We start from the raw sequence: 22852 nt of genomic DNA, 5'->3' as shown, positions 1-22852 counted from the left end.
GAGACGTTTGATTTTCACTCCTGACCCCAGCGATAATTACAGCCCCCCCCATTCCCAACCCCCCCCCTCCATTATGCATCTGTTGTTTTCTACGCATAACTTAAAAGACACCTTACATTTGTGAGGGTTTGGAGCTTTCATCCAGTCAGAAAATCAGGAATAGACGAAAAGATCTTTCTTTAAAAAAAGGATGAGAGAGTGAGTAACGAAGTGGGGGGGGTATCACCCCCCAGTAATGATAATAATATAATTTACAAAGGGAAATAAAGTCTAAGAAATATTGAACGCCGATCAGGCGTAAAAAAATCACGTAAATGAATCTAAAACTCTGAATCCACTTGGCTTCACGACGCGAACGCTCTTCCACCTTGATCTCCTAGGGGGTGGTGCTGGTGGTGGTGGTGGTGGGGGGGTCGGATGGTTTCTCAATTATCCTTGTTTGGCTATCCCCATCCGACCTGTGGCTGTATTTACGCGAATGCCCATTTTATCCATGGCTTTTAATGGCATATAAAAAAAAATCACTTCCCCATCAAAATGCCCTCTCCTAATAGCTTTTCATAGTTGTTTGGGAGCTGTTTGGGTTTGGTCATTAGTCGACCGTGAGTGTGTGTGTGTGTGTGTGTGTGTGTGTGTGTGTGTGTGTGTGTGTGTGTGTGTGTGTGGTGTTTTTGGACCCGGCTGAGAGGCGCTGCTAGGTTGTCTAGGTGGAGGGGAGGGTGGGGTTGCTGAAGGGTTTGGGAGTGTGTGTGGTGCAGCACTTAGACCATACTGATGCCTGATGGGAATGCCGAGGCCCCCACACCACTCTCCAAATCGCTAATGGAGCATCTTTGGGCTCCCGCACACACCTAAAGACACACAAACACGCAAGTTGTCGCGCGGAAGACGCCCGAAAATACGAACTATTTCTTCTCTCTGGTGGATTTTGGGTAAAGGCGATGCCTGTCGCTTTGCCCACTCCATTATTTACCGCCCTTTTTGTCGTCTGCGTTTTTTGGCGTCTATGCAAAAATGAATACCTTTTCTCATTAGCCCATCCATCACCAGGTGGATTTTGGGTGAAGTCGACGCCTGTCACTTCGCCCATTCTATTATCTACCGCCCTTTTTGTCGTCTGCATTTTTTGGAGTGTATACAAAAATGAATACCTTTCCTCACTTCCCCATCCGTCACCAGGAATTTAATATTCAGAGGCATCGTCGACCAATCAGAGCTCGTGGAGACTGTTCCTCACCAGGAGATGATGATATCATTAACGCCGCTCCACTTCCTCCATTCGAGGTGAACGGAAGCTGAGGATGTAAAACAAAAGGTGTTAGCATTAATTAAAACTTCTGCTTCTTCTTTTCAGCTCGCCTGTTTTTTTTGTTTGTTTTTTTTAAAATCCATATGTTGAATCGCAAACAAAGAATAAAGCGTTCACACTTTTACATTCCTGCAAACTCGCAGATACGCTACTTTCATACGTTTGGAAGGTATCACTGCTGCATTCTCACATACGTGTGTGTGTGTGTGAGTGTGAACGGCAACATTCAATCCAAATTTGTTCAGCAAATGTTTTGCAGCCATATTTCTGGCATCAAAATGTGACGTTAGAATTAAAAGCACAGTTTATAGAAATCTAAAATGACAACACAACCAGTGTTTTTTGTAAACCGACTTATACTCGAGAACGACGTGACCCCTAAACGATGGTTTTACCTTTACAGCAGAAAAACCTGATAAAATAGGTGTTGATTTGAAGCATTTCATATTAGAAATTTTTTTATTTTTTTAAATTGAAAACGTGAAGTATCGCTGTCCTACTATCTTTGACTGGCAGTTTCCACGCTAACCTACAAAATAAAAAATAAAAAAAAAATAGAAAGAGCCCCTCCATCATCCGCCTTCGGTTCCACCTCATGCACGCCGTGTTTCTCTTGGAGGGCCAACGATTTCCGTTGGCGACCAGCGGAGGGCTTCTCTCTCCGGGAGCCGTCACAGTCTCCTTGCACACTAGAATGAATTTAAAGACGCAGGTAAACCGTCGGCCTCGCGCCGCATTAACACAGCCATATATCCAAGCCTGTCTCCTGGGGGGCTCCCCCCCACCACCCCCTCCAACCCCCTACACTTCTCTGTTCTCGCTCTTCTTTTTCTCGGGCCTCTAGAAAACGTCTGGGGGATCGATAGCGCTCTCCGGCTGCAGTGACAGCAGCTCTAATGAATCAAGGCCCGTGTGTTTGTTAAGTAGCAGCACCGGAGGGGGAGTTCGTCTCCCCGTGTTCCTGTTTGTAACAGGAATCTGGCAACTTTGATGGGAATTTAATATTTTAACGGAATCATTCCTCCTCTTAGGCCTAGGTTATATACTTCGCGTTAGAAATCTGAGAATTTAACGGCCTCCGTTTTTTTTTTAGCGAGTTTCACCGAGGAGGAGGAGGAGGAAGGGAATAAAATTCCTTCCTGTGCCTGTCTGGAATCCTTTCGGTTGAAATGTTGACGACAATCAAGTGGTTGTGAAAAAAAATAAAAAAAATAAAAAAAAAATTTTTTCCTGCAAATTCACACGAGACTTAAAAAAAAAAAAAAAAAAAAAAAAAGAAAGAAGAAGAAATCTTTAATTCTGGCGTTTTCTCTCCCAAGGTCGGACAGCGAGACGGTGGGAGGCTGTTGGTGTTAAAAGCAGGATGGATTGTATTTCTTCTCCTTTTATTCCTCTTTCACCACAAACCCTAGAAAAAAACCCCCCAAAAAAAAAACACGAGTGGCTTTTTATCGCTGATGGCTAATAGTCATAAATTTGTATTAAATATGTCCTCTATCGATTGGCCTTGTCGGATGAATACAATTAAAGAGACAACACTGAGTGCTTCCCACCTGGGAGGGGAGGGTAGAATGGGGGGGGTGGGAGAAAAGTGGGAGAAAAACAAGGAGTGGGAGGGAGTGGAAGAATAGAAAGGCTAAAGGGGTTTTTTGGCAACGGCGTGGCTTCCTCGCTCGAGTCGTAGCTTGTCCACGTGTTGCTGTCGATGTGTGTGTGTGTGTGTGTGTGTGTGTGTGTGTGTGTGTGTGTGTGTGTGTGTGTGTGTGTGTGTGTGTGTGATTCATCTCCTCTCATCGCGTTCATCTCCTCACCTTATCCCCCACTCTTTGATTCGCCCTCCCGTCTCCGTTTTGTCGGCGAGTCATCGGGGAAGAAAAGAGGCAATGAAAGAGAGGAGGAAGAGGAGGATGAAGGTGAAGAGGAGGAAGAGGAGGAGGAGGAGGAGGAAGAGGAGAGATGGAATGCAGACGAGAGGAAAAAAAAGAGGGATTGAGTTGAAGAAAAGGAGGAGAGGGAGACGGAGGGAGAGGACGGCCACCTGTATGCAGTGTTGATGGACAGATGGAGGGATGAAACCGACTGGGCGGAGGAGGGATTAGAGGAGGAGAGGAAGCAAAGAGCTGTGTGTGTGTGTGTGTGTGTGTGTGTGTGTGTGTGTGTGTGTGTGTGTGTGTGTGTGTGTGTGTGTGTGTGTGTGTGTGTGTGTGTGTGTGTGTGTGTGAGAGAGAGAGAGAGTGTGTGGGCCTCTGGCCAGCTGAGGTGTTTGCTTGGCTCAGAGTGATCTCCCACTGTGGTCACTGCAACACACACACGTACGCACGCACGCGCGCGCACACACACACACACACACACACACACACACACACACACACACACACACACACACACACACACACACACACACACACACACACACACACACACACACACACACACACACACACACACACATGCTGATGACTGAATTGTCCTCCTTGGCAGCTGTTGCAGGTCCCTACAGATCACTCAATACCAGACTGGCTTTGTGTGTGTGTGTGTGTGTGTAGGTGTGTGTGTGTGTGTGTGTGTGTGTAGGTGTGTGTGTGTGTGTGTGTAGGTGTGTGTGTGTGTGTAGGTGTGTAGGTGTGTGTGTGTAGGTGTGTGTGTGTGTGTGTCTTTAGTGACCACCAACCTCTTGCTATTGGCACTAAATCTGCTTCCTCTCACTGTGTGCTCTTGTCTCATAAGGGATTTGAGATCTGTGTGTGTGTGTGTGTGTGTGTGTGTGTGTGTGTGTGTGCGTGTGTGTGTGTGTGTGTGTGTGTGTGTTTGCTTCAAGGAAAAGTAATTCAAGCAAAGTTTTCTAAACCGACCAATAGCTGACAGAATGTTTTTCTTCTTTTCTAAAGTACGAATTATCATTCTGTAAACTTTGTTCTGAACACGTCTACTGAACACGTCTACTGAACACGTCTACTGAACACGTCTACTGAACACGTCTACTGCACACGTCTACCAAACATGTCTACCTGAGCGTGTCTACCTGAACACGTCTACTGAACATGTCTACTGCACACGTCTACTGAACACGTCTACTGAACACGTCTACTGAACACGTCTACTGAACACGTCTACTGAACACGTCTACTGAACACGTCTACTGCACACGTCTACCTGAACACGTCTACCAAACATGTCTACCTGAGCGTGTCTACTGAACACGTCTACTGCACACGTCTACCTGAACACGTCTACCAAACATGTCTACCTGAGCGTGTCTACTGAACACGTCTACTGCACACGTCTACCTGAACACGTCTACCAAACATGTCTACCTGAGCGTGTCTACTGAACACGTCTACCTGAACACAATTACTGAACACGTAGGGATGTATGTTTGCGTGTATTTGTGTGTATTTGTGTGTGTGTGTGTGTGTGTGTGTGTGTGTGTGTGTGTGTGTGTGTGTGTGTGTGTGTGTGTGTGTGTGTGTGTGTGCAGCGACCAGGTTTTCTCCTTCAGACCTTCTCTCTGCGTCTCTTTACTCTCATAAGTGTTGTAATTTTCGATGCTCTATAATTTCACCGCGGTGGTTTCGGGCGAAGCGGGGGTCGCCCCCGCTGATGACGCCGCCTGCCGGCCTTCCAAACGGACACGCACACGCGGTCATCGCCACCACCGCGCGTTTCCAACGCCTCCATAAAGCCAGGTGGATGTAATGCCGTTACAAACGCGGTTTAGGGGGCGCGGGCGTTACGAGACACACAACCGTTTGTGCTTTTGGTTGAAAATAGAAAGAAAAGGAAAGTTTGTCACGTGGAGGTTGATGGACCGCGGTAGATAACACCGTCTGCACAGTTTGTAGCCCAGCGGGGGTTTTAAACACAGAGACAGACGGTATTGATATATCACACACACACACACGGATACACACACACACTCACACCCTGTGTTGATATACTTGCTTATCAGCCTAGAGTGTGTGGCTGTTCGGCAGGACGGTGGACACACACACGGACACACAGCATGTAATCAGACAGGCTCAATAATCCATTGTTGTTTTTGGTAATTCAAATGCTTTCATCGTCCTTTCTTCCATAAAAATACCAGATCATTATTGTCAGGCCTGGAGGTTTCTCTTTGAGAAACTTCTTTGCAGCTATTTTTAAGCTAAACCGATATCGGCTTACCGGCGATTGCACGTTCGTTTTTTTTTTGTGTGTTTTTTTTTTACCTTGATGTTCAATATCTGTGAATCTGACAACTCTTCTTGAAAGGATGAGATGTTTTTTGTTTTTTTTGTACTTTTTGTATTTGTGCCTTTTCAGTTTTTTGCTTTTTTTGTTTTCGAAAAAGAATGCCGGTTATGTGTTTCAAGGTGAACGAATTTGTGGTTTGTTATCTCCAACCCGAGCGTTTGTGTTTCACCTTGTGCGTATTTGTCGCCTGTCGGTTTTGTTCGTCAGGAGAATGGCGCGCAAATTACATGACAAATTATAGGACAATGCAGGAACTTCAACTCCCAAAAGTTGTCTGAAGACCTTTCGAAGAGTCCTTCGTAGGTCTTTCTCTGCAAGACTATCGCTCCCCAACTGCAGAGACCAGTCCAGATCGCTCAAAGATCATCAGATATAATCTACCAGCAAATATCGGACAAGGTTGAAAGTCCTGCTGTGATGGAAGAACTCTATGTCTGTTGGGTGTTTTTACGTCTTCAAATCATTTATAAAGTCTTGGATATCAGTGTAGACATTGCCCAGATGAAGTCAAAGGTATCTTACAGACCAAGAGTCTCTTTGGCGCCAACTTTTAGGACTTGTCTACCTCGTTTATGTCGCTGCCGTGTGTGAGGATGAAGACAGTAGCTTATATCCAGCACTTAATGTGTATTTCCCTCCAAGATATGTTTTTTTTTACCCCAACAATTTCCATCGAGGTGCCGCATCGCTGTCCACAGCGAGCGGACAGGCCGTCAGCTGCTGCTGTTTGCATTCCGATTGTCGAGTTATTAAGGAAGTTTGAGCCTGGAGGTGGAGATAATTGGGGGAAAGGAGCGGATCCCTTCTTTCTGGAAGTGCTTACACGTCACCTTATGATGCCTTAATAGCAGCTACAGGAGTCCTGTGGCTATTAAACGGGATGCCAGTCAATGTGAGTCGTGGTCGGTGTGTGTGTCCAGAGTTTCGTAACGAGCCGGCCGGGGCCCCGGAGATGGTTTTCTAAAACGCCCAGAGGGCACGGCGTGGCCCCGGTTCCGACGAGAACACACATCGGCGAAAATGAAAACACGAAAAGAGCCGTAATTAGGCTAACAAGAGTTTCACATGACAACAATGATTGGGTTTAGCGCTCGGGGAGGATAGCTGACGGCCGAGGCAGAAGCAGAAAGCCACAACGGTTGCACTTAAGTGGGTGATGATGGAGGGAGGATAGGCGGGGTTGTGACAGCGGAGACGATGTGTGTGTGTTTTTTATTTAAGTAGGGCAGTGGATCAGATACAGCAGGAAGACAAAGACAGGAGTGTTGATCAGCAAACTCTTTTGTGTGTGTCGCTGTAAATATATGTGGGTCAAACAAGGAGAGGGAAGTTAACGCAACTTCTCATCACGCGGGGATTACATCCACGCCGTCGTAATCACCGTCATGTGAATCCCGGAGATTATAGCCTGGGTGACATTCTGAAGCCCTTAATTTAAAGGAGCATTACAACCACTTCAGCAGGATTCATTTCTGTTGGAGTAAACGAGTGGAGAGAAAACACAACGTCTGCCCTTTAACTAGCTTAAATGTTTTGCTTTCTGCAGTGAAATTAAACCTGCCCTTCCAAACATAGATGTTAAGACATGTAAATGGCAAATTATCTTATTTCAATGGGATATTATAACAAGTTCAGAGGAATTTCCGTCTCTTTCTGACCAACTATATGCCTTAAAGCAAGGGTGTCAAACTCATGAGCATAACGGCTGATGTAACTTATAGATGTAACTAAATGTAATTCAGAGTGATCTAAAATAAATGTAACTATGTAATGTTAAATAACTACATTTTGACTTATTCAAGTTACAAACGTTTGTTTGTTTGTTGCTCTGGTCGACCACTTAAAGCTTGTTTTTTTTTGGTCTTTGCGTGTTTTTTTGATGGATGTGAGCGTGTAAATATGCAACACTGGGGCTTCAGACATTATAACACACGTGTAGTTTTAATAGAAGCTCCTTTAAGGTCGTACAGGATGTGATGGGGTGGGGTGGGGGTGGGCGAGCGGCGGCGGAGCCCAGATGTAAATATAAGCAGCAGATCCTGAAAGCCTGAGGCTCAGATATGAATCCCAAATTGTATTAAGGGACATTGTCCCTCACTCCCAGTATGCGTACCTAATCCTGTTTCGGCGATGTTCCATTACCTCAATTACTACCATCTCACCCAGAGGTGGACCCAGCCAAGGACACCAGCGAGAGCCAACGGTGGGTGGGAAGAGAGGACGGGCGGGGGAGGCGGTACAAAGAAAGTCGGACGGCGGTTACAACTTATGATGGGAAGGATGTAGAGAAGGGCGGGAGGAAACGATGGAGGTAGAAGATCCCCAGGGGGTGGGGGGTGGGGGTTGGGGGGATAAAAGAAGAGCAGAGCGAAGATTGTCAAGATGAAATTCATATAAGATCAGTCAGATAGCGAGGTTTTGTTCTCGCCGGTCGCCAAGACCTGGCATCTATTCTCGCTTCCCAGCTGGTCAGAGACGGATATAACGGTGCCAATTCAGCTAATTTATAGGACAGCGTGGCTGGCCGGAGAACACACAGTCCCGCAGGTTGATGTTCTGAGGTGGATCCACCGAAGGGAAGTTTTATCATGTAAATGTGTTGCCGTCTTATATGCAGGTTCCATATGGCGCCGCAAACAGAAGCCCCACGCAGCCCCAACCGGCGCCGCGCATATCAAGTACCATGCATCTCTGTATGTGGATATCCAGCAATTAAAATGTGCACCGGTTTGCGTCCCACACAGATTCACGTGTGAATGCAGTCGTATGCTGGAAACATCTTTATCGCCGCCGTGCTTTATATTATACAGTAATCCCTCGCTTACTCGCGCGTCAAGATGCATGGCTTCAGATGTTTTAGCAGGTCGTCACGTGATACCGTATTGTGTGCGACGTTTCAAGACTCACGATTCCTCCTGCAACTTTTTTTTTAAATATAAAAGTGTTTTAAAGCGTCTATAGGAGTGTGGGAAAAGGTAATACAGTAATTCCTCGTTCTTTGCGGTTAACGTGTTCCAAGACCACCCAGCAAAAATGAAATTCCGCGATATAGTGGCAAACTATTTTATTATTTACGGTAATTTAAACATTTATGAACCCCCCCCCCGTACTGGTATTAAATCACTTTATATCTGTATTACCTTTTCCCCACACTCTGATAGACTGTTTAAAACACTTTTTATAGTAGAAAAGTGTTTCTTTAATACACGGATGATGTCAGCCAATAGCATGCGTGTACGATATCATGTGACTACCTACTAAAAATCTGCGATATAGTGAAGCCGTGCATCTAGAAGCGCAAATAAGCGAGGGATTACTGTACAGATATAAGGTGGTTTATTATCAGTATGGGGGTGGTGGTTCATAAACGTTTAAAATACCTTAAATAGTGAAATTGATAGTTTGTCACTATATCGCGGAATTTAGTCCGGGAACGCGTTAACCGCGAGTATCAAGGGATTACTGTATGTGGAATTTCTGATGAACCAGATTGGGTTGTGTGTGTGTGTGTGTGTGTGTGTGTGTGTGTGTGCAGACCCAACCAGAAACGCCCCAAATAAGAAAATGCGAGCGGAGGGCATCGTTGCTTCCTGGTCCTAAGCCACTGGATCAGTACTGCACTTCATTTTGAGAGGGCTGATAGAACCAGAGGAGACTGGAACACACACACACATGCACACACACACACACACACACACACACACACACCCTCAGGAGTCATGAAACATGAGCTAAGCTGCCTCACTGCCTCCATCTCCCATCCAACACCACATGAGTGTGTCCAGGCGCTGCCCTTGGCTTAATAGGACTTAATTCTAGCGCTTGTCGCTGTAACACGGCCGGGGGAAACCGAGGTGTGAGGACATTTCTGAAACGCGTGCGTCTTCTCACACGAGTGGCTTCGCATCCGCGTTGACATTTCACTCCGGTGAAGAAGCGGATCCATCCCTGTCGGAACCGGATGTAGAAGTTAGGGAGCAGCTATCCGTCACCTGTGTCCAAACTGAAGTCTCCCATCTCATCTCTTTCTTTCCCTCTCTGCGACTTCATCCATCTTCATCTCCCCGTTCTCCATTCCGCTTTCTCTCTTCATTTTTCTACCTCCCAGTGGTGGAGAGTTTGCCTAATGAAGTGGCTGATGGGAGTATATTACAGGGAGACAGAGTGGAGCGGTCGCCTACTCTAAAATCCATTAACCTTACAGTTTCAATCAGTGTGCAGACAAGACTGAGCTGCGAGTCAAAGAGGAGTGTTAGTGAAAGAGTTTCACTATTGTGTGGTGCACTTGTTTTGCTCAAACATCTTTGGAAACACAAATCCCTCTTATGAAGTATTATCGCGGTGCCAAAAACATTTTTAAAGCCTTCCGCAAGCCTCATTTTCATGATAGTATTTCCATGTGTGAGGCGGATGTAGCACCTCGCCTTTTTGCTGCTACTCAACGCACAGAATCCACCGGATTGGTATAAAAGCAGAACTCAAACCCCAACTTTCAGGTTGGATTTACCCCTCTTGGGGTAAATGTTGATTCCCATATGAGGCGTAACGCGTACAAAAAAAGGATAACCCATCTCCCGATCATACCGAAAGGAGTAGCTGGACCGTCAAAAGGATGAATAAATGAATGAACTCTCTGTGGTTCTAATAATGCAAATGATATTCACAGGTTAGACCCTACGCAGGTGGCCACAATTAGCGCTAATCTGTGCCGATTTTAATGATCCATAATTTTAGCCGCTTTCCCAAACTGTTGGTCATGTGGGATGAGAGTGTGTTTACGCGGACGGAGAAAGCGACGGATGGTCAAAAAAAAAAAAAAAGGACCAATCAATGGAGGACAATCAAAGACGAGGAAGGGAATTACCCTTGAGCGCCGTCCGTTCGAATCGATGCTTCCTGTCTTGTGAGGGGAAAAAAAAAGTGCATCTAATTTGCATAAACACACATGTTCCGAGCAGATACTGTACGTGTTTTATTTTTTAATTTTTTAATTTTTTTGTTTTGCACGACAACCTGTTTGACTCTCTTTTCCGGCTAAATTGCGATGTGTGGACGTATAAAAGCTTCCACGTAAAGTACGGCATCCTTTTAGTGTCGCTGCTAATTTTCCGTATTTGTTCTGCTGGTAATTAGCGGCTGATACGTCCCAATTTGTGTCTATTTTTACAACACACTTTACCTGCTTGTATGTTAATGGATGTTGGGTAATTTATGGTCCGGACACGTCGCAACAGAAAAGCTTCTCCTACCCCCCCCCCCCCCCAAAAAAAACCCCCCAAACAATTAGCATCCATATTTTGACCCCTGGGATGACACTTGTTTATTTGCTTGAATTTAAAAAAAAATCCGTTATTATGTACGGCATCTCTTGGGATAAACGCTTATTTATATACATTTGCAGGAAATTCTTGATGGTTTATTCGGGCTGATATCTGATGTTTTAGCATCTTTGAAATCTTTCTTCCTTTTTTTTTTTTTTGCAGAATTTGAATAATTTTTTTCCGGCTCTTTGCTGATTTCACTTCATTTCCCTCGTTGATGCATTGGTTTGGACCGTTAGCCGAATGCCGCCTAATGTCCCAACTCTGTGTTGGATTGATTATGTGTACACCCATTTGTGTATCGCAGCCACGTTGTGCTGCGTGTCGCGGTGAAGGGCTCTGAATGGCAGCGACGGGGGTTGTCTGTCACCAGATCTTGTAAACGAGTTGATGACCGTCTGGTCGTTCTTTTAATGAGATTACACAAGCATCGCGGGTCCCACCATAGGTCATCATCGCAGAGGCCATTACAGAGGCAATTACTGTTTGCTGCATGTTTGTCTCTTTGCGGTGTGAAAGTCACTGTGGAGGCTTCCATGTGGACGGAGGACTAAAAACAGACCAAGGGCGTTGGTTTTGCTCTCCTGGCACAGCCTGCAGGGACGGGTTTACGTGCATTTGTTTGCGCCTCATTTGTTTGTGAAAGTACGAGATAGAAAAATTCGATTTTTATTCCCGTCTGTAATGTCTTCTGTAATGCAGGATGCACGCGGGTAAATGTGACTTACTATGAGTGGGAAATCTGAGCCTGACAGGACACACGTATCCAGGCAGGAACTGGTGATAGTCTGTCACTTCTAGGTCACTTCCTCGACATGTTGATCTACGTATCCAAAGCTCTCCAAAGCCATGACATTTTATTTTTAAAGTGCGAACTTCCTTTTCCGATATCAATCAATCAACAACCTTTATTTATACATTTCAGAGCGCTTTAACAGACAGAAACCCAACAGAATCCTCCAGAGCAAGCATAAGCGACAGTGGCAGGGAAAAACTCCCTCATTGAGGAAGAAACTCCAGCCAGACCCAGACTCGGATGGTGGTCATCCGCCTTGACCGGTTGGGTGGGAAAAAAAATATTCTCGAGATAGAGACAGGGCAAAGAAAAGATATGTTAAGTCTTTTGTACTCTCTTTAGTGATGAGTCAACTGCTAATTTTTAGCTTGGGCAGCGATATCGGGGTTTTGAGTCCAATTTTTTCTTGCTTGTCTAGTTTTTCGTTATGATTCTAGTACAGTTGGATTCAGTTCCTCCCACATGTTGTGTTGTCGTTGTGTTGTTGTGTGTTTGTCTGTTTACCAGTGGGCTTCTGTTCTGGTACCTCAGTGGGGAAGCGGCGGTCTACTGGGATAGCCCCGTTTCTTTCTTCTGCTGCTGACAATAGACGAGCCACAGTTGGTCTAAAAGGAGAAATTATGTCCCAGAGCAGTCAGGGAGGAGAACAAACACACACAAACACACACACACACACACACACACACACACACACACACACACACACACACACACACACACACACACACACACACACACACACACACACACACACACACACTTAACTTAAAAACTACTTCTCACATGCTACTCATGTGGGGCGTGACCTCAATAAAAGCTGCTGTTGTGTTTGCAACACCCTTAACACCACGCGCTGACCACTTTTAGGCGTTTCACAACAGTTAGACCTCAAAGAAAAGATCCGTTCTTCAGTTCTTCTTCATGGATTCAGTATTTCTTTCTATTTCCAGTACTATTAGTGGCACTGCGTGAATTTTCAGAATAGTCTGAACATAGGGATATTGTACAAAATGCTCGTATGAACTTCTTCCTAACCCAATCTTCTCCTCCCTGTCGCCACAGGTAAGGAGGAGCCGACCACCTACACCTGCACTACTTGCAAGCAGCCCTACGGCAGCGCCTGGTTCTTGCTTCAGCACGCCCAAAACACCCATGGCTTCCGCATCTACCTGGAAAGCGAACACGGCAGCCCTCTCATCCCGCGCATGGGCGGGCCTTCCTCCGTCGGTGGGGGTGCGGACTGCCCCTCCCAGCCTCCGCTTCACGGCCTCCATCTTCCTCCGGATGCAAACCCTTTCAACCTCCTCCGCATCCCCGGCTCAGGCTCAGGTGGACGGGACAGTGTCGGTGGCGGGGGAGGAATTGGGACCAGTATCGGTTTGAGTGTGGGACATCATCAGCGGTTCCCTCCCACGCCACCCTTGTTCAGCCCCCCGCCAAGGAACCACCTGGACCCCCACCACCTGAGCCCGGAAGAGTTGGCGCTGGCAGCCCATCACCCGAGTGCCTTTGACAGGGTGCTGCGCCTCAATCCTCCTCTGCCCCTAGACCCTCCCCCGACAATGGACTTCTCAAGGCGACTACGGGAGCTGGCGGGCAACACCTCAGGGTCTTCTCCCCCACTGTCTCCCAGCCGGCCAAGCCCCATGCAGCGCTTACTCCAGCCATTCCAGACAGGAAGCGCAAATGTAGGAGGCGCAGGGGGCAGCAAACCTCCCTATCTCGCCACCCCACCTCCTCTTCCAGGCTCCATGCAATCTCCTGTCGGATCTCAGACCACACCTACTACCCCTCTTCCCTCAGCAGGGGTAACACCATCCTCAACCACCCCCTTAAAATCAAAGTGTTGTGAGTTTTGTGGCAAGGCCTTCAAGTTTCAGAGTAATCTAATAGTCCACCGGCGCAGCCACACGGGAGAGAAGCCGTACAAGTGTCACCTGTGTGATCACGCTTGTACACAAGCTAGCAAGTTAAAACGCCACATGAAGACACACATGCACAAATCCTCCTCGCCAAACACAGGAAAGTCAGAAGATGGGCTCTCAGCTTCCTCGTCTCCGGAGCCTGGAACCAGCGAGCACCTGGGCAGCGCAAGCAACGCCCTCAAGTCCGTCGTGGCCAAGCTGAAAAGCGAGAATAATCGCATGCTGCGCGAGAATGGGGAAGAGGAGGAAGAGGAAGAGGAAGAGGAGGAAGAAGAAGAGGAGGAGGAAGAGGAGGAGGAGGAGGAAGAAGACGAGGGAGAAGAAGAAGAAGAGCATAATGGAGAGAGGACGGGCAGACGGAACAACAACAGCTACCACTTTGGTTTGAACCTCGAAGTGCCGCGTCAACACGAAAACAACGGCGGTATAGGAAGCCGGCTGGGGGCGGTCACCGACGAGGGGTCGATTCCACGCTCACTCCCCGAGGTGATGCAGGGGATGGGGTTGGCCGCCAGCATGCAGCACTTCAGCGAAGCCCTCAATGCACACAAACGGAATTCCATGGCCCAGGAGAACCACCTGCACCACCATCTCAACCGAGACCATCACCACAATCGTGAGATATGCGATGGGAATTCGGTGTTGGAGACAGATCGTGGAGAGGAGTGCTCCGTCTCGACCGTCAACGGGCGTGGAGCTTCCCCGAACGAATCTGCCTCCGTTGGCCTCTCTAAGAAACTGCTTCTGGGTAGCCCTAGTCCGCTCAGTCCTTTCTCTAAACGTATCAAGCTGGAAAAAGAGTTTGACCTTCCCACTCCCACAATCCCCAACACAGACAACGTCTACTCCCAATGGCTGGCTGGCTACGCCGCCTCCCGACAACTCAAGGACCCTTTTCTGAACTTTGGGGATTCCAGACAATCGCCCTTTGCCTCTTCGTCTGAGCATTCCTCGGAGAATGGCAGTCTACGTTTCTCAACGCCTCCAGGGGAACTGGATGGCGGTATGTCCGGCCGCAGCGGTACGGGCAGCGGGGGCAGCACGCCGCACCTTGGGGGTCCCGGTCGGCCAAACTCCAAGGACGGCCGTAGGAGCGATACTTGTGAGTATTGTGGCAAAGTGTTCAAGAACTGCAGTAACCTGACAGTCCACCGGCGCAGCCACACAGGAGAGAGACCTTACAAGTGTGAACTGTGCAATTATGCTTGTGCTCAGAGCTCCAAACTTACTCGCCACATGAAGACCCATGGTCAGATTGGCAAGGACGTGTACAAGTGTGAAATTTGTCAGATGCCCTTCAGTGTCTACAGCACCTTGGAGAAACACATGAAAAAATGGCACAGTGACCGTCCTTTGAGTACCGAAATAAAGTCAGAGTAGAAGGCCGAACTATGGGACCTTTTTCTCCGCAGCTATGTCCGCCATTAGTCCCGTTTATTCCCAGCCCCCTGTAGATTTGCCCCGACCCTATCACTCAACTTTCGCCAGTCGGAAGCTTAAGACCATGTGCTCTGCACCAGCACACCCCGTTTCCATTACCCATTGAATGCATGATCTGTATCGGGGCAATACTCTTGCATTGACGCAAAACTTCGAGCCTTTCTCTTGTGCAATAATTTACATGTTGTGTACTATTTCCTTTTTTTGAGTTTTCTTTTTTCCATTTTAAGACTTAGTCAGCATGCATAGTATGTTTTTGCTAATCAAAAAAGAAAAGAAAAAAGAAAAGAACTTGTCCCTGGTTGGTTAGTTGTTGAGTAAATGTGTTGCTGTTTTCTCGTTCTGTTTTTTTCTTTTTACTCTTCAAAAAGAGAAAAGACAAGAAAGATAACCATGCTGCATACATACTGTAACACATATCATGTACAGTTTTGTTTTGTAACATGGGCGGTGAACAGTCTTTGATTCGATCCTCTTCTTACAAACCCTGGAAATGCACTTATCCTGATCTTCTAAAAGATGCCATGTTCACGCAGGGTTTTAAAAAAAAAAAAAATCTAACGCATCGGCTTGATGACTAAACTGAGAGTAACGACAGCCTTCAAATTTCTTTCAAAAAGACAAGGGTGTGCTGAGAATTGAATTTGTACTATCATTTGGTAGAATAAGAAAGAGTGCCTTTGATATCTCGAGACTGCATTGGCCATAATCTTATCTGGTATAAGTTTGGCGTCGCATTAGTTAAAGCTAGAACGTCGAAGCCGCCCAGGGAAGGTTCTTGCATCAAGCGCCTGACTGCTCAAAATTGACTGTGACAACTCATGATGAAAGACCGGAAAGTTCTTGTTAATCATCATTTAGCTACCTATTACATGTTCAATAGGCTATCTTTAATAAGTGGATTTCATGGCAAGCATGGTACAAGCAGTATTGTGTATATCTGAATTATTTGTAGTTTTGTTTCTGGTAAGGAGGTACTTTTAAAATAAAGGTAATCTGTAATGTACAATCCTGAACTTGAGGGATACAGCGCATGGCTAAGAAGTGTCATGCATCTGCGTTAGCACAAACCTACAACGCTGCTTCGATATGTCAGTGTGTGGAACAATGCATAAAGTAATATATGAGCTCCAAGTGAGGCTAACTTTATTTGAGAGCATTGAAATATCTACAAGCTAGACAGACAGAAAGCTACACAGAACTGGAAGGTACGAATATATATATACGTAGATATATATCGGGAATCAGAGGCAATCTCGTCCAATCTCCGTTTCAAACTTCAAAAACAGGGTCATTAGCTATGAATGGCAAAAAAATAGAATTGCAAAAATAAAATAAAATATTGTTGGGAAAAAAAAAAAGGTGAAATGCGACCATTTGAATCAGCACTTTTCTTTTTGTTTGCTGTTGCTTTTTTTCTTTTTAAATCCTCGTTGCGTTTCGTTTGAGCTGTTTCGCGGTATGAGAATAAGACGTCCCTCTCGCATTCTCCCCCCGCCCCACACTGATGCAATGTTGATTCACATATTGAGTTTAAAAATCAAAAAAAATTGCCATTTATAGGACATGAAGTGCACTCTTTCAATTTCCCCAGTTTACAAATCTTATGCTGAAGGGGAAAAATGTTGTTGAAATACTGTCAGATGATGTTAAAAGCAGTAAAGATTAGACACATAATCTGTTGCCAGCAGCTCCGGCCTCATGAACCTTGACCTTTGTACCCTTGCTGTTTCACCTTTGACCATTTGTCAGTTTGTTACCCCTAAAAACACCCCAAACCTGTCGGCAAGGTCTGTAAATTAATGACGCGTGTTTGACGAGAGTTTCCCGGGGTAATCTATAGACCTTGTTGCCATGACAACAGACGCTAACATCTTATTTTAGTGTAAATCTTCCACGATCGGTACAAAAAACACTTCACATCTTTAAGGGGAAAGCTGCGTTTAGGTTTTGTTGTCATTTCTCTTTTCCTCAGCGTCTTGGTGGCGTTCAAGACTCCAATCACGGTATTTAAGAAATGTAAAAAAAAAATTTTAAAAAAAAGACTAAAAAAAAGCAAACAAAAAAAAATTCTGTGATGGTTTCTTTTTTTTTTTTTTTTTTTTTTCTTTTTTAGTATTTTATTTTGCTTTGGCTCTTCACAGCTCTTCAGGTTGAAATACAATTTGCATTGGGGAAAGGATTAAGATTATATATAAATATATAATAAAGAACTTAAAATATAGGAAAATGCACACTCATGTCGATTCCTATGCTTAAACACATTTATGGTCTACTTTTTCTGTATTTCTAGAATTGTATTTGAATTCAATGTTCACTTAGAGTAGGCACTATAGTATTTATATTGAGGCTCGTATTTTTAACTGTTGCTTGTTCTCTCTAAAGGTATTTACCGTACCTTTTTTTGGTAGTGGAAAAAAAAAAAAATCCCAAGCTGCCACGGTATATTTTTTTAATTTGGCAGGATAATATAGTGCGAATTATTTGTATGTTTAAAGAAATAAAAGGAAAAAAAAAAAAATCCCATAAAAAGCAGCTAAAGTATGTGGCATTGGGAGGCGTCACGGGCCATCAGATGGCCGCCGCTCTGTTTCCTGTCCACAGAGGTGGTTGTACATATCTTCTTTGGTTTTTTGGTTCAGACCTTCTTACCCCCCCCCCCCGTCCCCAACCCCAACCCAGTCGCCCCCCCACCCTCCCATCCCGCTGCCACTCTTGTATGCAGTAATTCAAGCTGACGTCGGCCTGTTCTGTTGTGTGCTTCTGTCTCTCTCTCTCTCTCTCTCAACCCCTCCCACCTGACTACATTCCAACATAAAGAAGAGAGAAAAAAAAACAACAACCCCAGAAAAGAACAAAAAAAAAAACAACAAAAAAAATTCATATGCAGTACATGGATTACAAAAATGCGTCAAAAATAAATACGTTGAAAAAGAAATTAAATGTTTTTGCAGTTTTTTTCATTGCCAAATACTAAATGGTGCTTTATATTTGGATTGGGTGTACTTTCATATGCAAAGCATATTTGAAAATGACCCGAGGGGTGTGGGGTGGGGGTGGGTTTGGGGTGGGGATAGGGGTGGGGGGGGGCGCGGAGAAGCCTGCTTGAGTTGAGACTTTTTTGTAAATGGCAATGCGGAATATTTTGTTATCAGCCTTTTCTATTCCTATTCTGAGAGTTGTTTGTTGTAACTTGAACTTGAACTTTATCTTTTACTATGGGAGTTACTATTTATTATTATTACCTATATGCTCTGTTCAAAACAGAGACATGGAATGGATCCTTATTTTATTTTTTGTTTCTTTTTATTTTATTTTTTTGGTTTTAATTATGATTTCTTTTTTATTTTTATTTTTATTTTTATTTTGTAATGGTGGCCGATGGTCATTGGACAAATCTAGCTCTTTTTATTTTTGTTGTACTTGTTTGGGGTCTCTGTTCAGTTGTATTGGGAAAACCACTGTCTATGTTTTCTGGCAGATGTCTGCATAATCCTGTTCACACACCCATTTTGTCCCTTTATCGAAAAACAATTAATAAAAAAATGAAATTATAATGGCACTGGTTGCTTATCTCCACTATGTGTATCCAGCTAACGCAAGTTTGTGTGCATGAATGTGTGTGATTTGCCCCCCAAAGCTTATTATTACCCCCCTAAACCCAACCAGGGGGGTACAGAAATGGGTTCCATGAGGTTTACTTCCGCATAAGAAAGAAACCTTTTGCTATTCAGGAGCTTAAATTAGCTGATTTTTTTTTCTGTTTCCATGGTAACAAGTTGGGTTTAAGTCGATTCTGATTCGGATTTGTCTCAAATGAGGATTTCCCTTTGATATTTTAGTAAATTTAAGTCTAAATTTAAACTGTATTATTATTATTTATTTATTTTTTTTAATCTTTGTACTTTTGCCTCGTGTTTCTCTGGACGACGTCTGCAAATGGAAGTTTCCACACATGTTAGCGTGTTCAGATATCAACTGTGGTTCAAAGGACGGTTCTGCATTACTTTAAATACCTGTATGTGTGTGTGTGTGTGTGTGTGTGTGTGTGTGTGTGTGTGTGAGTGTATGTGTTGTGTAAGTGCTGACACGCTCAGGGCGTTAGCTTTACATTTGTTCTCAGGTTCAGGGAACATTGTCTCAAGCTGTTCCTTAAACCCGCTGAACCGCAGGACGGCCTTTGACCCAGGACTCCATGTACTTTTGGGTCAGTGTGTATGTGTGTGTAGGTGTGTGTTTATGTGTGTGTGTGTGTGTGTGTGTGTGTGTGTGTGTGTGTGTGTGTGTGTGTGTGTGTGTGTGTGTGTGTGTGTGTGTGGGGAGGATGTCTCAACGGATGGATTAATAAACTATTAAAACTAATTATACCTTTATGTGGGTGGAGTCACCCTACCTGTTGGTCGGGACGTCCAGCAGGCTGTTGTGTGTGTGTGTGTGTGTGTGTGTGTGTGTGTGTGTGTGTGTGTGTGTGTGTGTGTGTGTGTGTGTGTGTGTGTGTGTGTGTGTGTGTGTGTGTGTGTGTGTGTGTGTGACACACATGCAGCACATACGTGTAATGCCCTTGTCACTCCTGGAAGGACAGTATCTGATGTTGATAATGGCTGCTCCCTATGTACCTTTACTGCCAGTCTCACACACGCACACACGCACATGCACATACACACACACACACACACACACACACACACACACACACACACACACACACACACACACACACTGCTCCTTTTGCAGAATGGACTTAAAGTAAATATCATTACGTCCTCCTGTTTGCTCAGTCGTCACAAAGTCTCATAAACCTGTCAGGATCAATCAGCACGATTTCCTCCAACACCCCCCCCCCCACACACACACACACACATGCATACACCAGTACACCTAGTGCATGTCCAAAATATCACGTCCAGTAATGTAGATTTAACTTAGGATTTTTATTTAGACCTAAAAAAGAGGCTGAAACTGAAGCGGCGGCGCAGACAGGAAGTAAAAACAAACGTAAAAGTTTTACGTGTCGGAATTTTTGCTGATTGGTGCAAACAGAAGGAAGTCGACCTCAGGAGGAGGCCTCAGTGCGGAAAACGAGCTCACCTGTGCAGCCTACACGTCAGGTGTTTCAGAGCGAAAGTATGGTGAAGCACACATGGAAACGTGAAGCCATCGACTCCGATCGACACTGTTGTAAAATGTATACAAGCGTGACCTGGGGGAGCCTCCTCCCCACCCCCCCACCCCCCACCCCCCATAAACTGGCACGGATTGTCTTTGGCCTGCGGGGTGTCGACAATAAAACATTCTCCTGTTTTCACACTGCTTTTGTCGCCATATGGCCTTGATGCAACACTCGTCCAAAGGAATCCAGATAAAAGACAGGAATGTATGTCTGTGTGTGTGTGTGTGTGTGTGTGTGTGTGTGTGTGTGTGTGTGTTTTGTCTGTCTCTCTCCAGCGTACTTTGATATCTCCGTACATACCGTGCTTCTTTTGCCACAGCGGTGCATTTTTGAGAGCCTCCTTCCACCATACAGTCAAGCAGCTACTTCTATATATATTGAGCGGTTTAACACACGCTGACCACGGCGGTCTATAGGAACAGCCTGCAAAGTAAATGCCTCTTACTGTAATGGACAATCATTGAACATTACTTAGCGTGTATAATAGCCGCAAGGCCAGTCAAGTAGGAAAAAGCGTCCAATCAGAGCCAGGAGAGGAATAATGCATGGACACTGACCGTCTTCAACCAAAATAAAACCCCCTGAACACCCACAGGTCGGAGTCACAATACCAGACGGCGACAATGAAATCCAATCACCGCTTGTCAAAGGAAGTGTATCTCAGATCTGGTATGAATTCTTGGTTGCAAGGCCGTTTGATTAACTTGACAAAGCTTCCATATTCCAATGCTAAGAAGACGAGCGCGAATGTAATCGGTCACAATAAAGATGCCAAAAGCAGGAGGAGAAATCTGAAAAAAAAAAAAAAAAAGTTTTCAGGGATACTTTTTCTTTTCTTTTACGAGACGGCTTCTCGCGTTTTTCGCCACCCCGCGTCGTCCTTTTGATGAAACGGCGGCGAGGGCAACCCAAGGAGAAGGATTTGGACGAAGTAGTCAGAAAGTTTATTTTCAGGGAACGTCTACAAGCTGGGGAACATATGTCAAACACAAGGCCTCGAGGGCCAAATGTGGCCCTTGACATCGTTTCATGTGTCCCACCAGAGCAACGTCGGTGCAACTGAACGTTTGTAACTTGGATAAGTGATACGTCTAGACTTATTTAACATGGGTGGAAATGACTTCGACACCCCTGAGCAAGGAAGAAGACTATCAAGTCTGTCCTGGTATCTCCACGTCCGCGATGTTCTGATGTTCTCTGTTATCTCAGTCAAGCCCAACATGGAGGTTTGTTTAAAACTAGATTGTAATCATCATCAGATACCAAAGTAAACTCCGTAGCAGCGAGATAGAGTTACAGACTGTGCGGAAAATGTGCCGAATTCCAACGGCGTCTTGACGAAGACTGCCCAACCCAACCACACGTCAATGACGACATCCTCCGGCGTCAGCAGGTTCAGCTTGGTCGTGTGTTTCCAGCTGCTGCTCGTTACAGGTGGAGGTTGTGAAAGAGTTGTCAGGAGGTCAGAGGTCAGATTCTCTTATTGCACATTGCCTTCCATGGTGACCTCTCTGGCGAGGTCTGTTTAGACTGCCTGAACCAGGAACGCCGTGTCTGTCCGTGGTGTTATTTCCTCTCTTTTCTTGCCTTTCTCTTGAGACATTTCGGATTTGAAATCCGCTGGATGTGACGAGTCGGCGTTGAGAGATTGCCGTGCCCCGCCCCCTCCCTCATAGACGGACACATACGCTCACAACGGCGTCGCCCCAGGAGGTCAAAGTCTATTGATAGGGCCATCAGCCGTGGAATGCCAGGTGTACAAAAGACAAATCAAACAGAGCAAGGGGCAGGTGTGGCCACTGGTGCCCTCCCCCACCCCCACGTACACCCCCCACCCCCCACGTCGCCACGTTCCTGTTGCGACTTATCTTAAAAACACATTGCCGGGGGATTTTAGGCGAAAATGTCAAGAGGTTGAGGAGGGGCGGGGAGGTGGGGGAGGGACGCCAGGCACCGGCTTGGGGTCAAACAGGTCAGAGAGGAGCTAAAAGAAAAAGTTACCCCCCCCCGCCAACCCCACCACCCCCCCTTCTCCCCTTTCATTCCATCGTGCCGCCGTGAACTCCACGCCAAGTTCAAATTCATTGTGAAGACGCAGCGGGGCGGGGTAGGGAGGGGGCATGCAGGCGTCTGTAGAAACGATAGCATCTCTTAGCATTGGCATTATTTAAATAAACCCCCCACCCCACCCCACCCCTACATAAGATGATCTGCGTTACATCATCCTCCCCGCCTGAGCGTTAAGCCCGTGACCTCGCAGCGCCGCGGCGGCAGACGGCTGTTAGCGCCGAACGGTGCCTGGATCCTCCAGAGTCACTGAGGGCATTTCAACGACCTTTGACCCCTACAGAGAGAGAGAGGCGGGGGGGGGGGACTCTCATCCTGACCGCGCCGACGGAAAATCCCCGAGCGGGATGAAGGGATGTCCGGGAACAGGTCTGGATTATCGGTTCGCCGTGTGCTGGTGTGTGTGTGGGCGTGTGACCGACGTAACACACACACACACACACACACACTCAGGTCGGAGGTCACGCAGGTTAATGGTTGGGACACCACTGCTGGTGAAGGTGAGGGGGGTGAGGGGGGTGAGGGGGATGGGGCAAGGGAGGTGGGCGGGGCCTAATGTGTATTAATTTGTGTGGGAAAGAGAGACGG

At 46.0% G+C, this 22852-nt stretch overlaps 1 protein-coding gene across 1 annotated transcript in view; it reads left to right on the top strand.

Annotated features, from left to right (window-relative positions):
• Positions 1-17557, top strand: part of bcl11aa (BCL11 transcription factor A a) — a 38404-nt gene extending 20847 nt beyond the window's left edge. The window contains exon 3 of the mRNA XM_068328241.1: positions 12725-17557. Within this exon, the coding sequence (XP_068184342.1) occupies positions 12725-14967 (2243 nt within the window). The 3' untranslated portion in view covers positions 14968-17557. The remainder of the gene's footprint in view (positions 1-12724) is intronic.
• Positions 17558-22852: the final 5295 nt, after the last annotated feature.

This window comes from Antennarius striatus, chromosome 11 (assembly GCF_040054535.1).
Source record: "Antennarius striatus isolate MH-2024 chromosome 11, ASM4005453v1, whole genome shotgun sequence".
Lineage (NCBI taxonomy): Eukaryota > Metazoa > Chordata > Actinopteri > Lophiiformes > Antennariidae > Antennarius > Antennarius striatus.
Note: the sequence above shows the minus strand (reverse complement) of the source record. Positions and strands in the feature narration are given on the sequence as shown.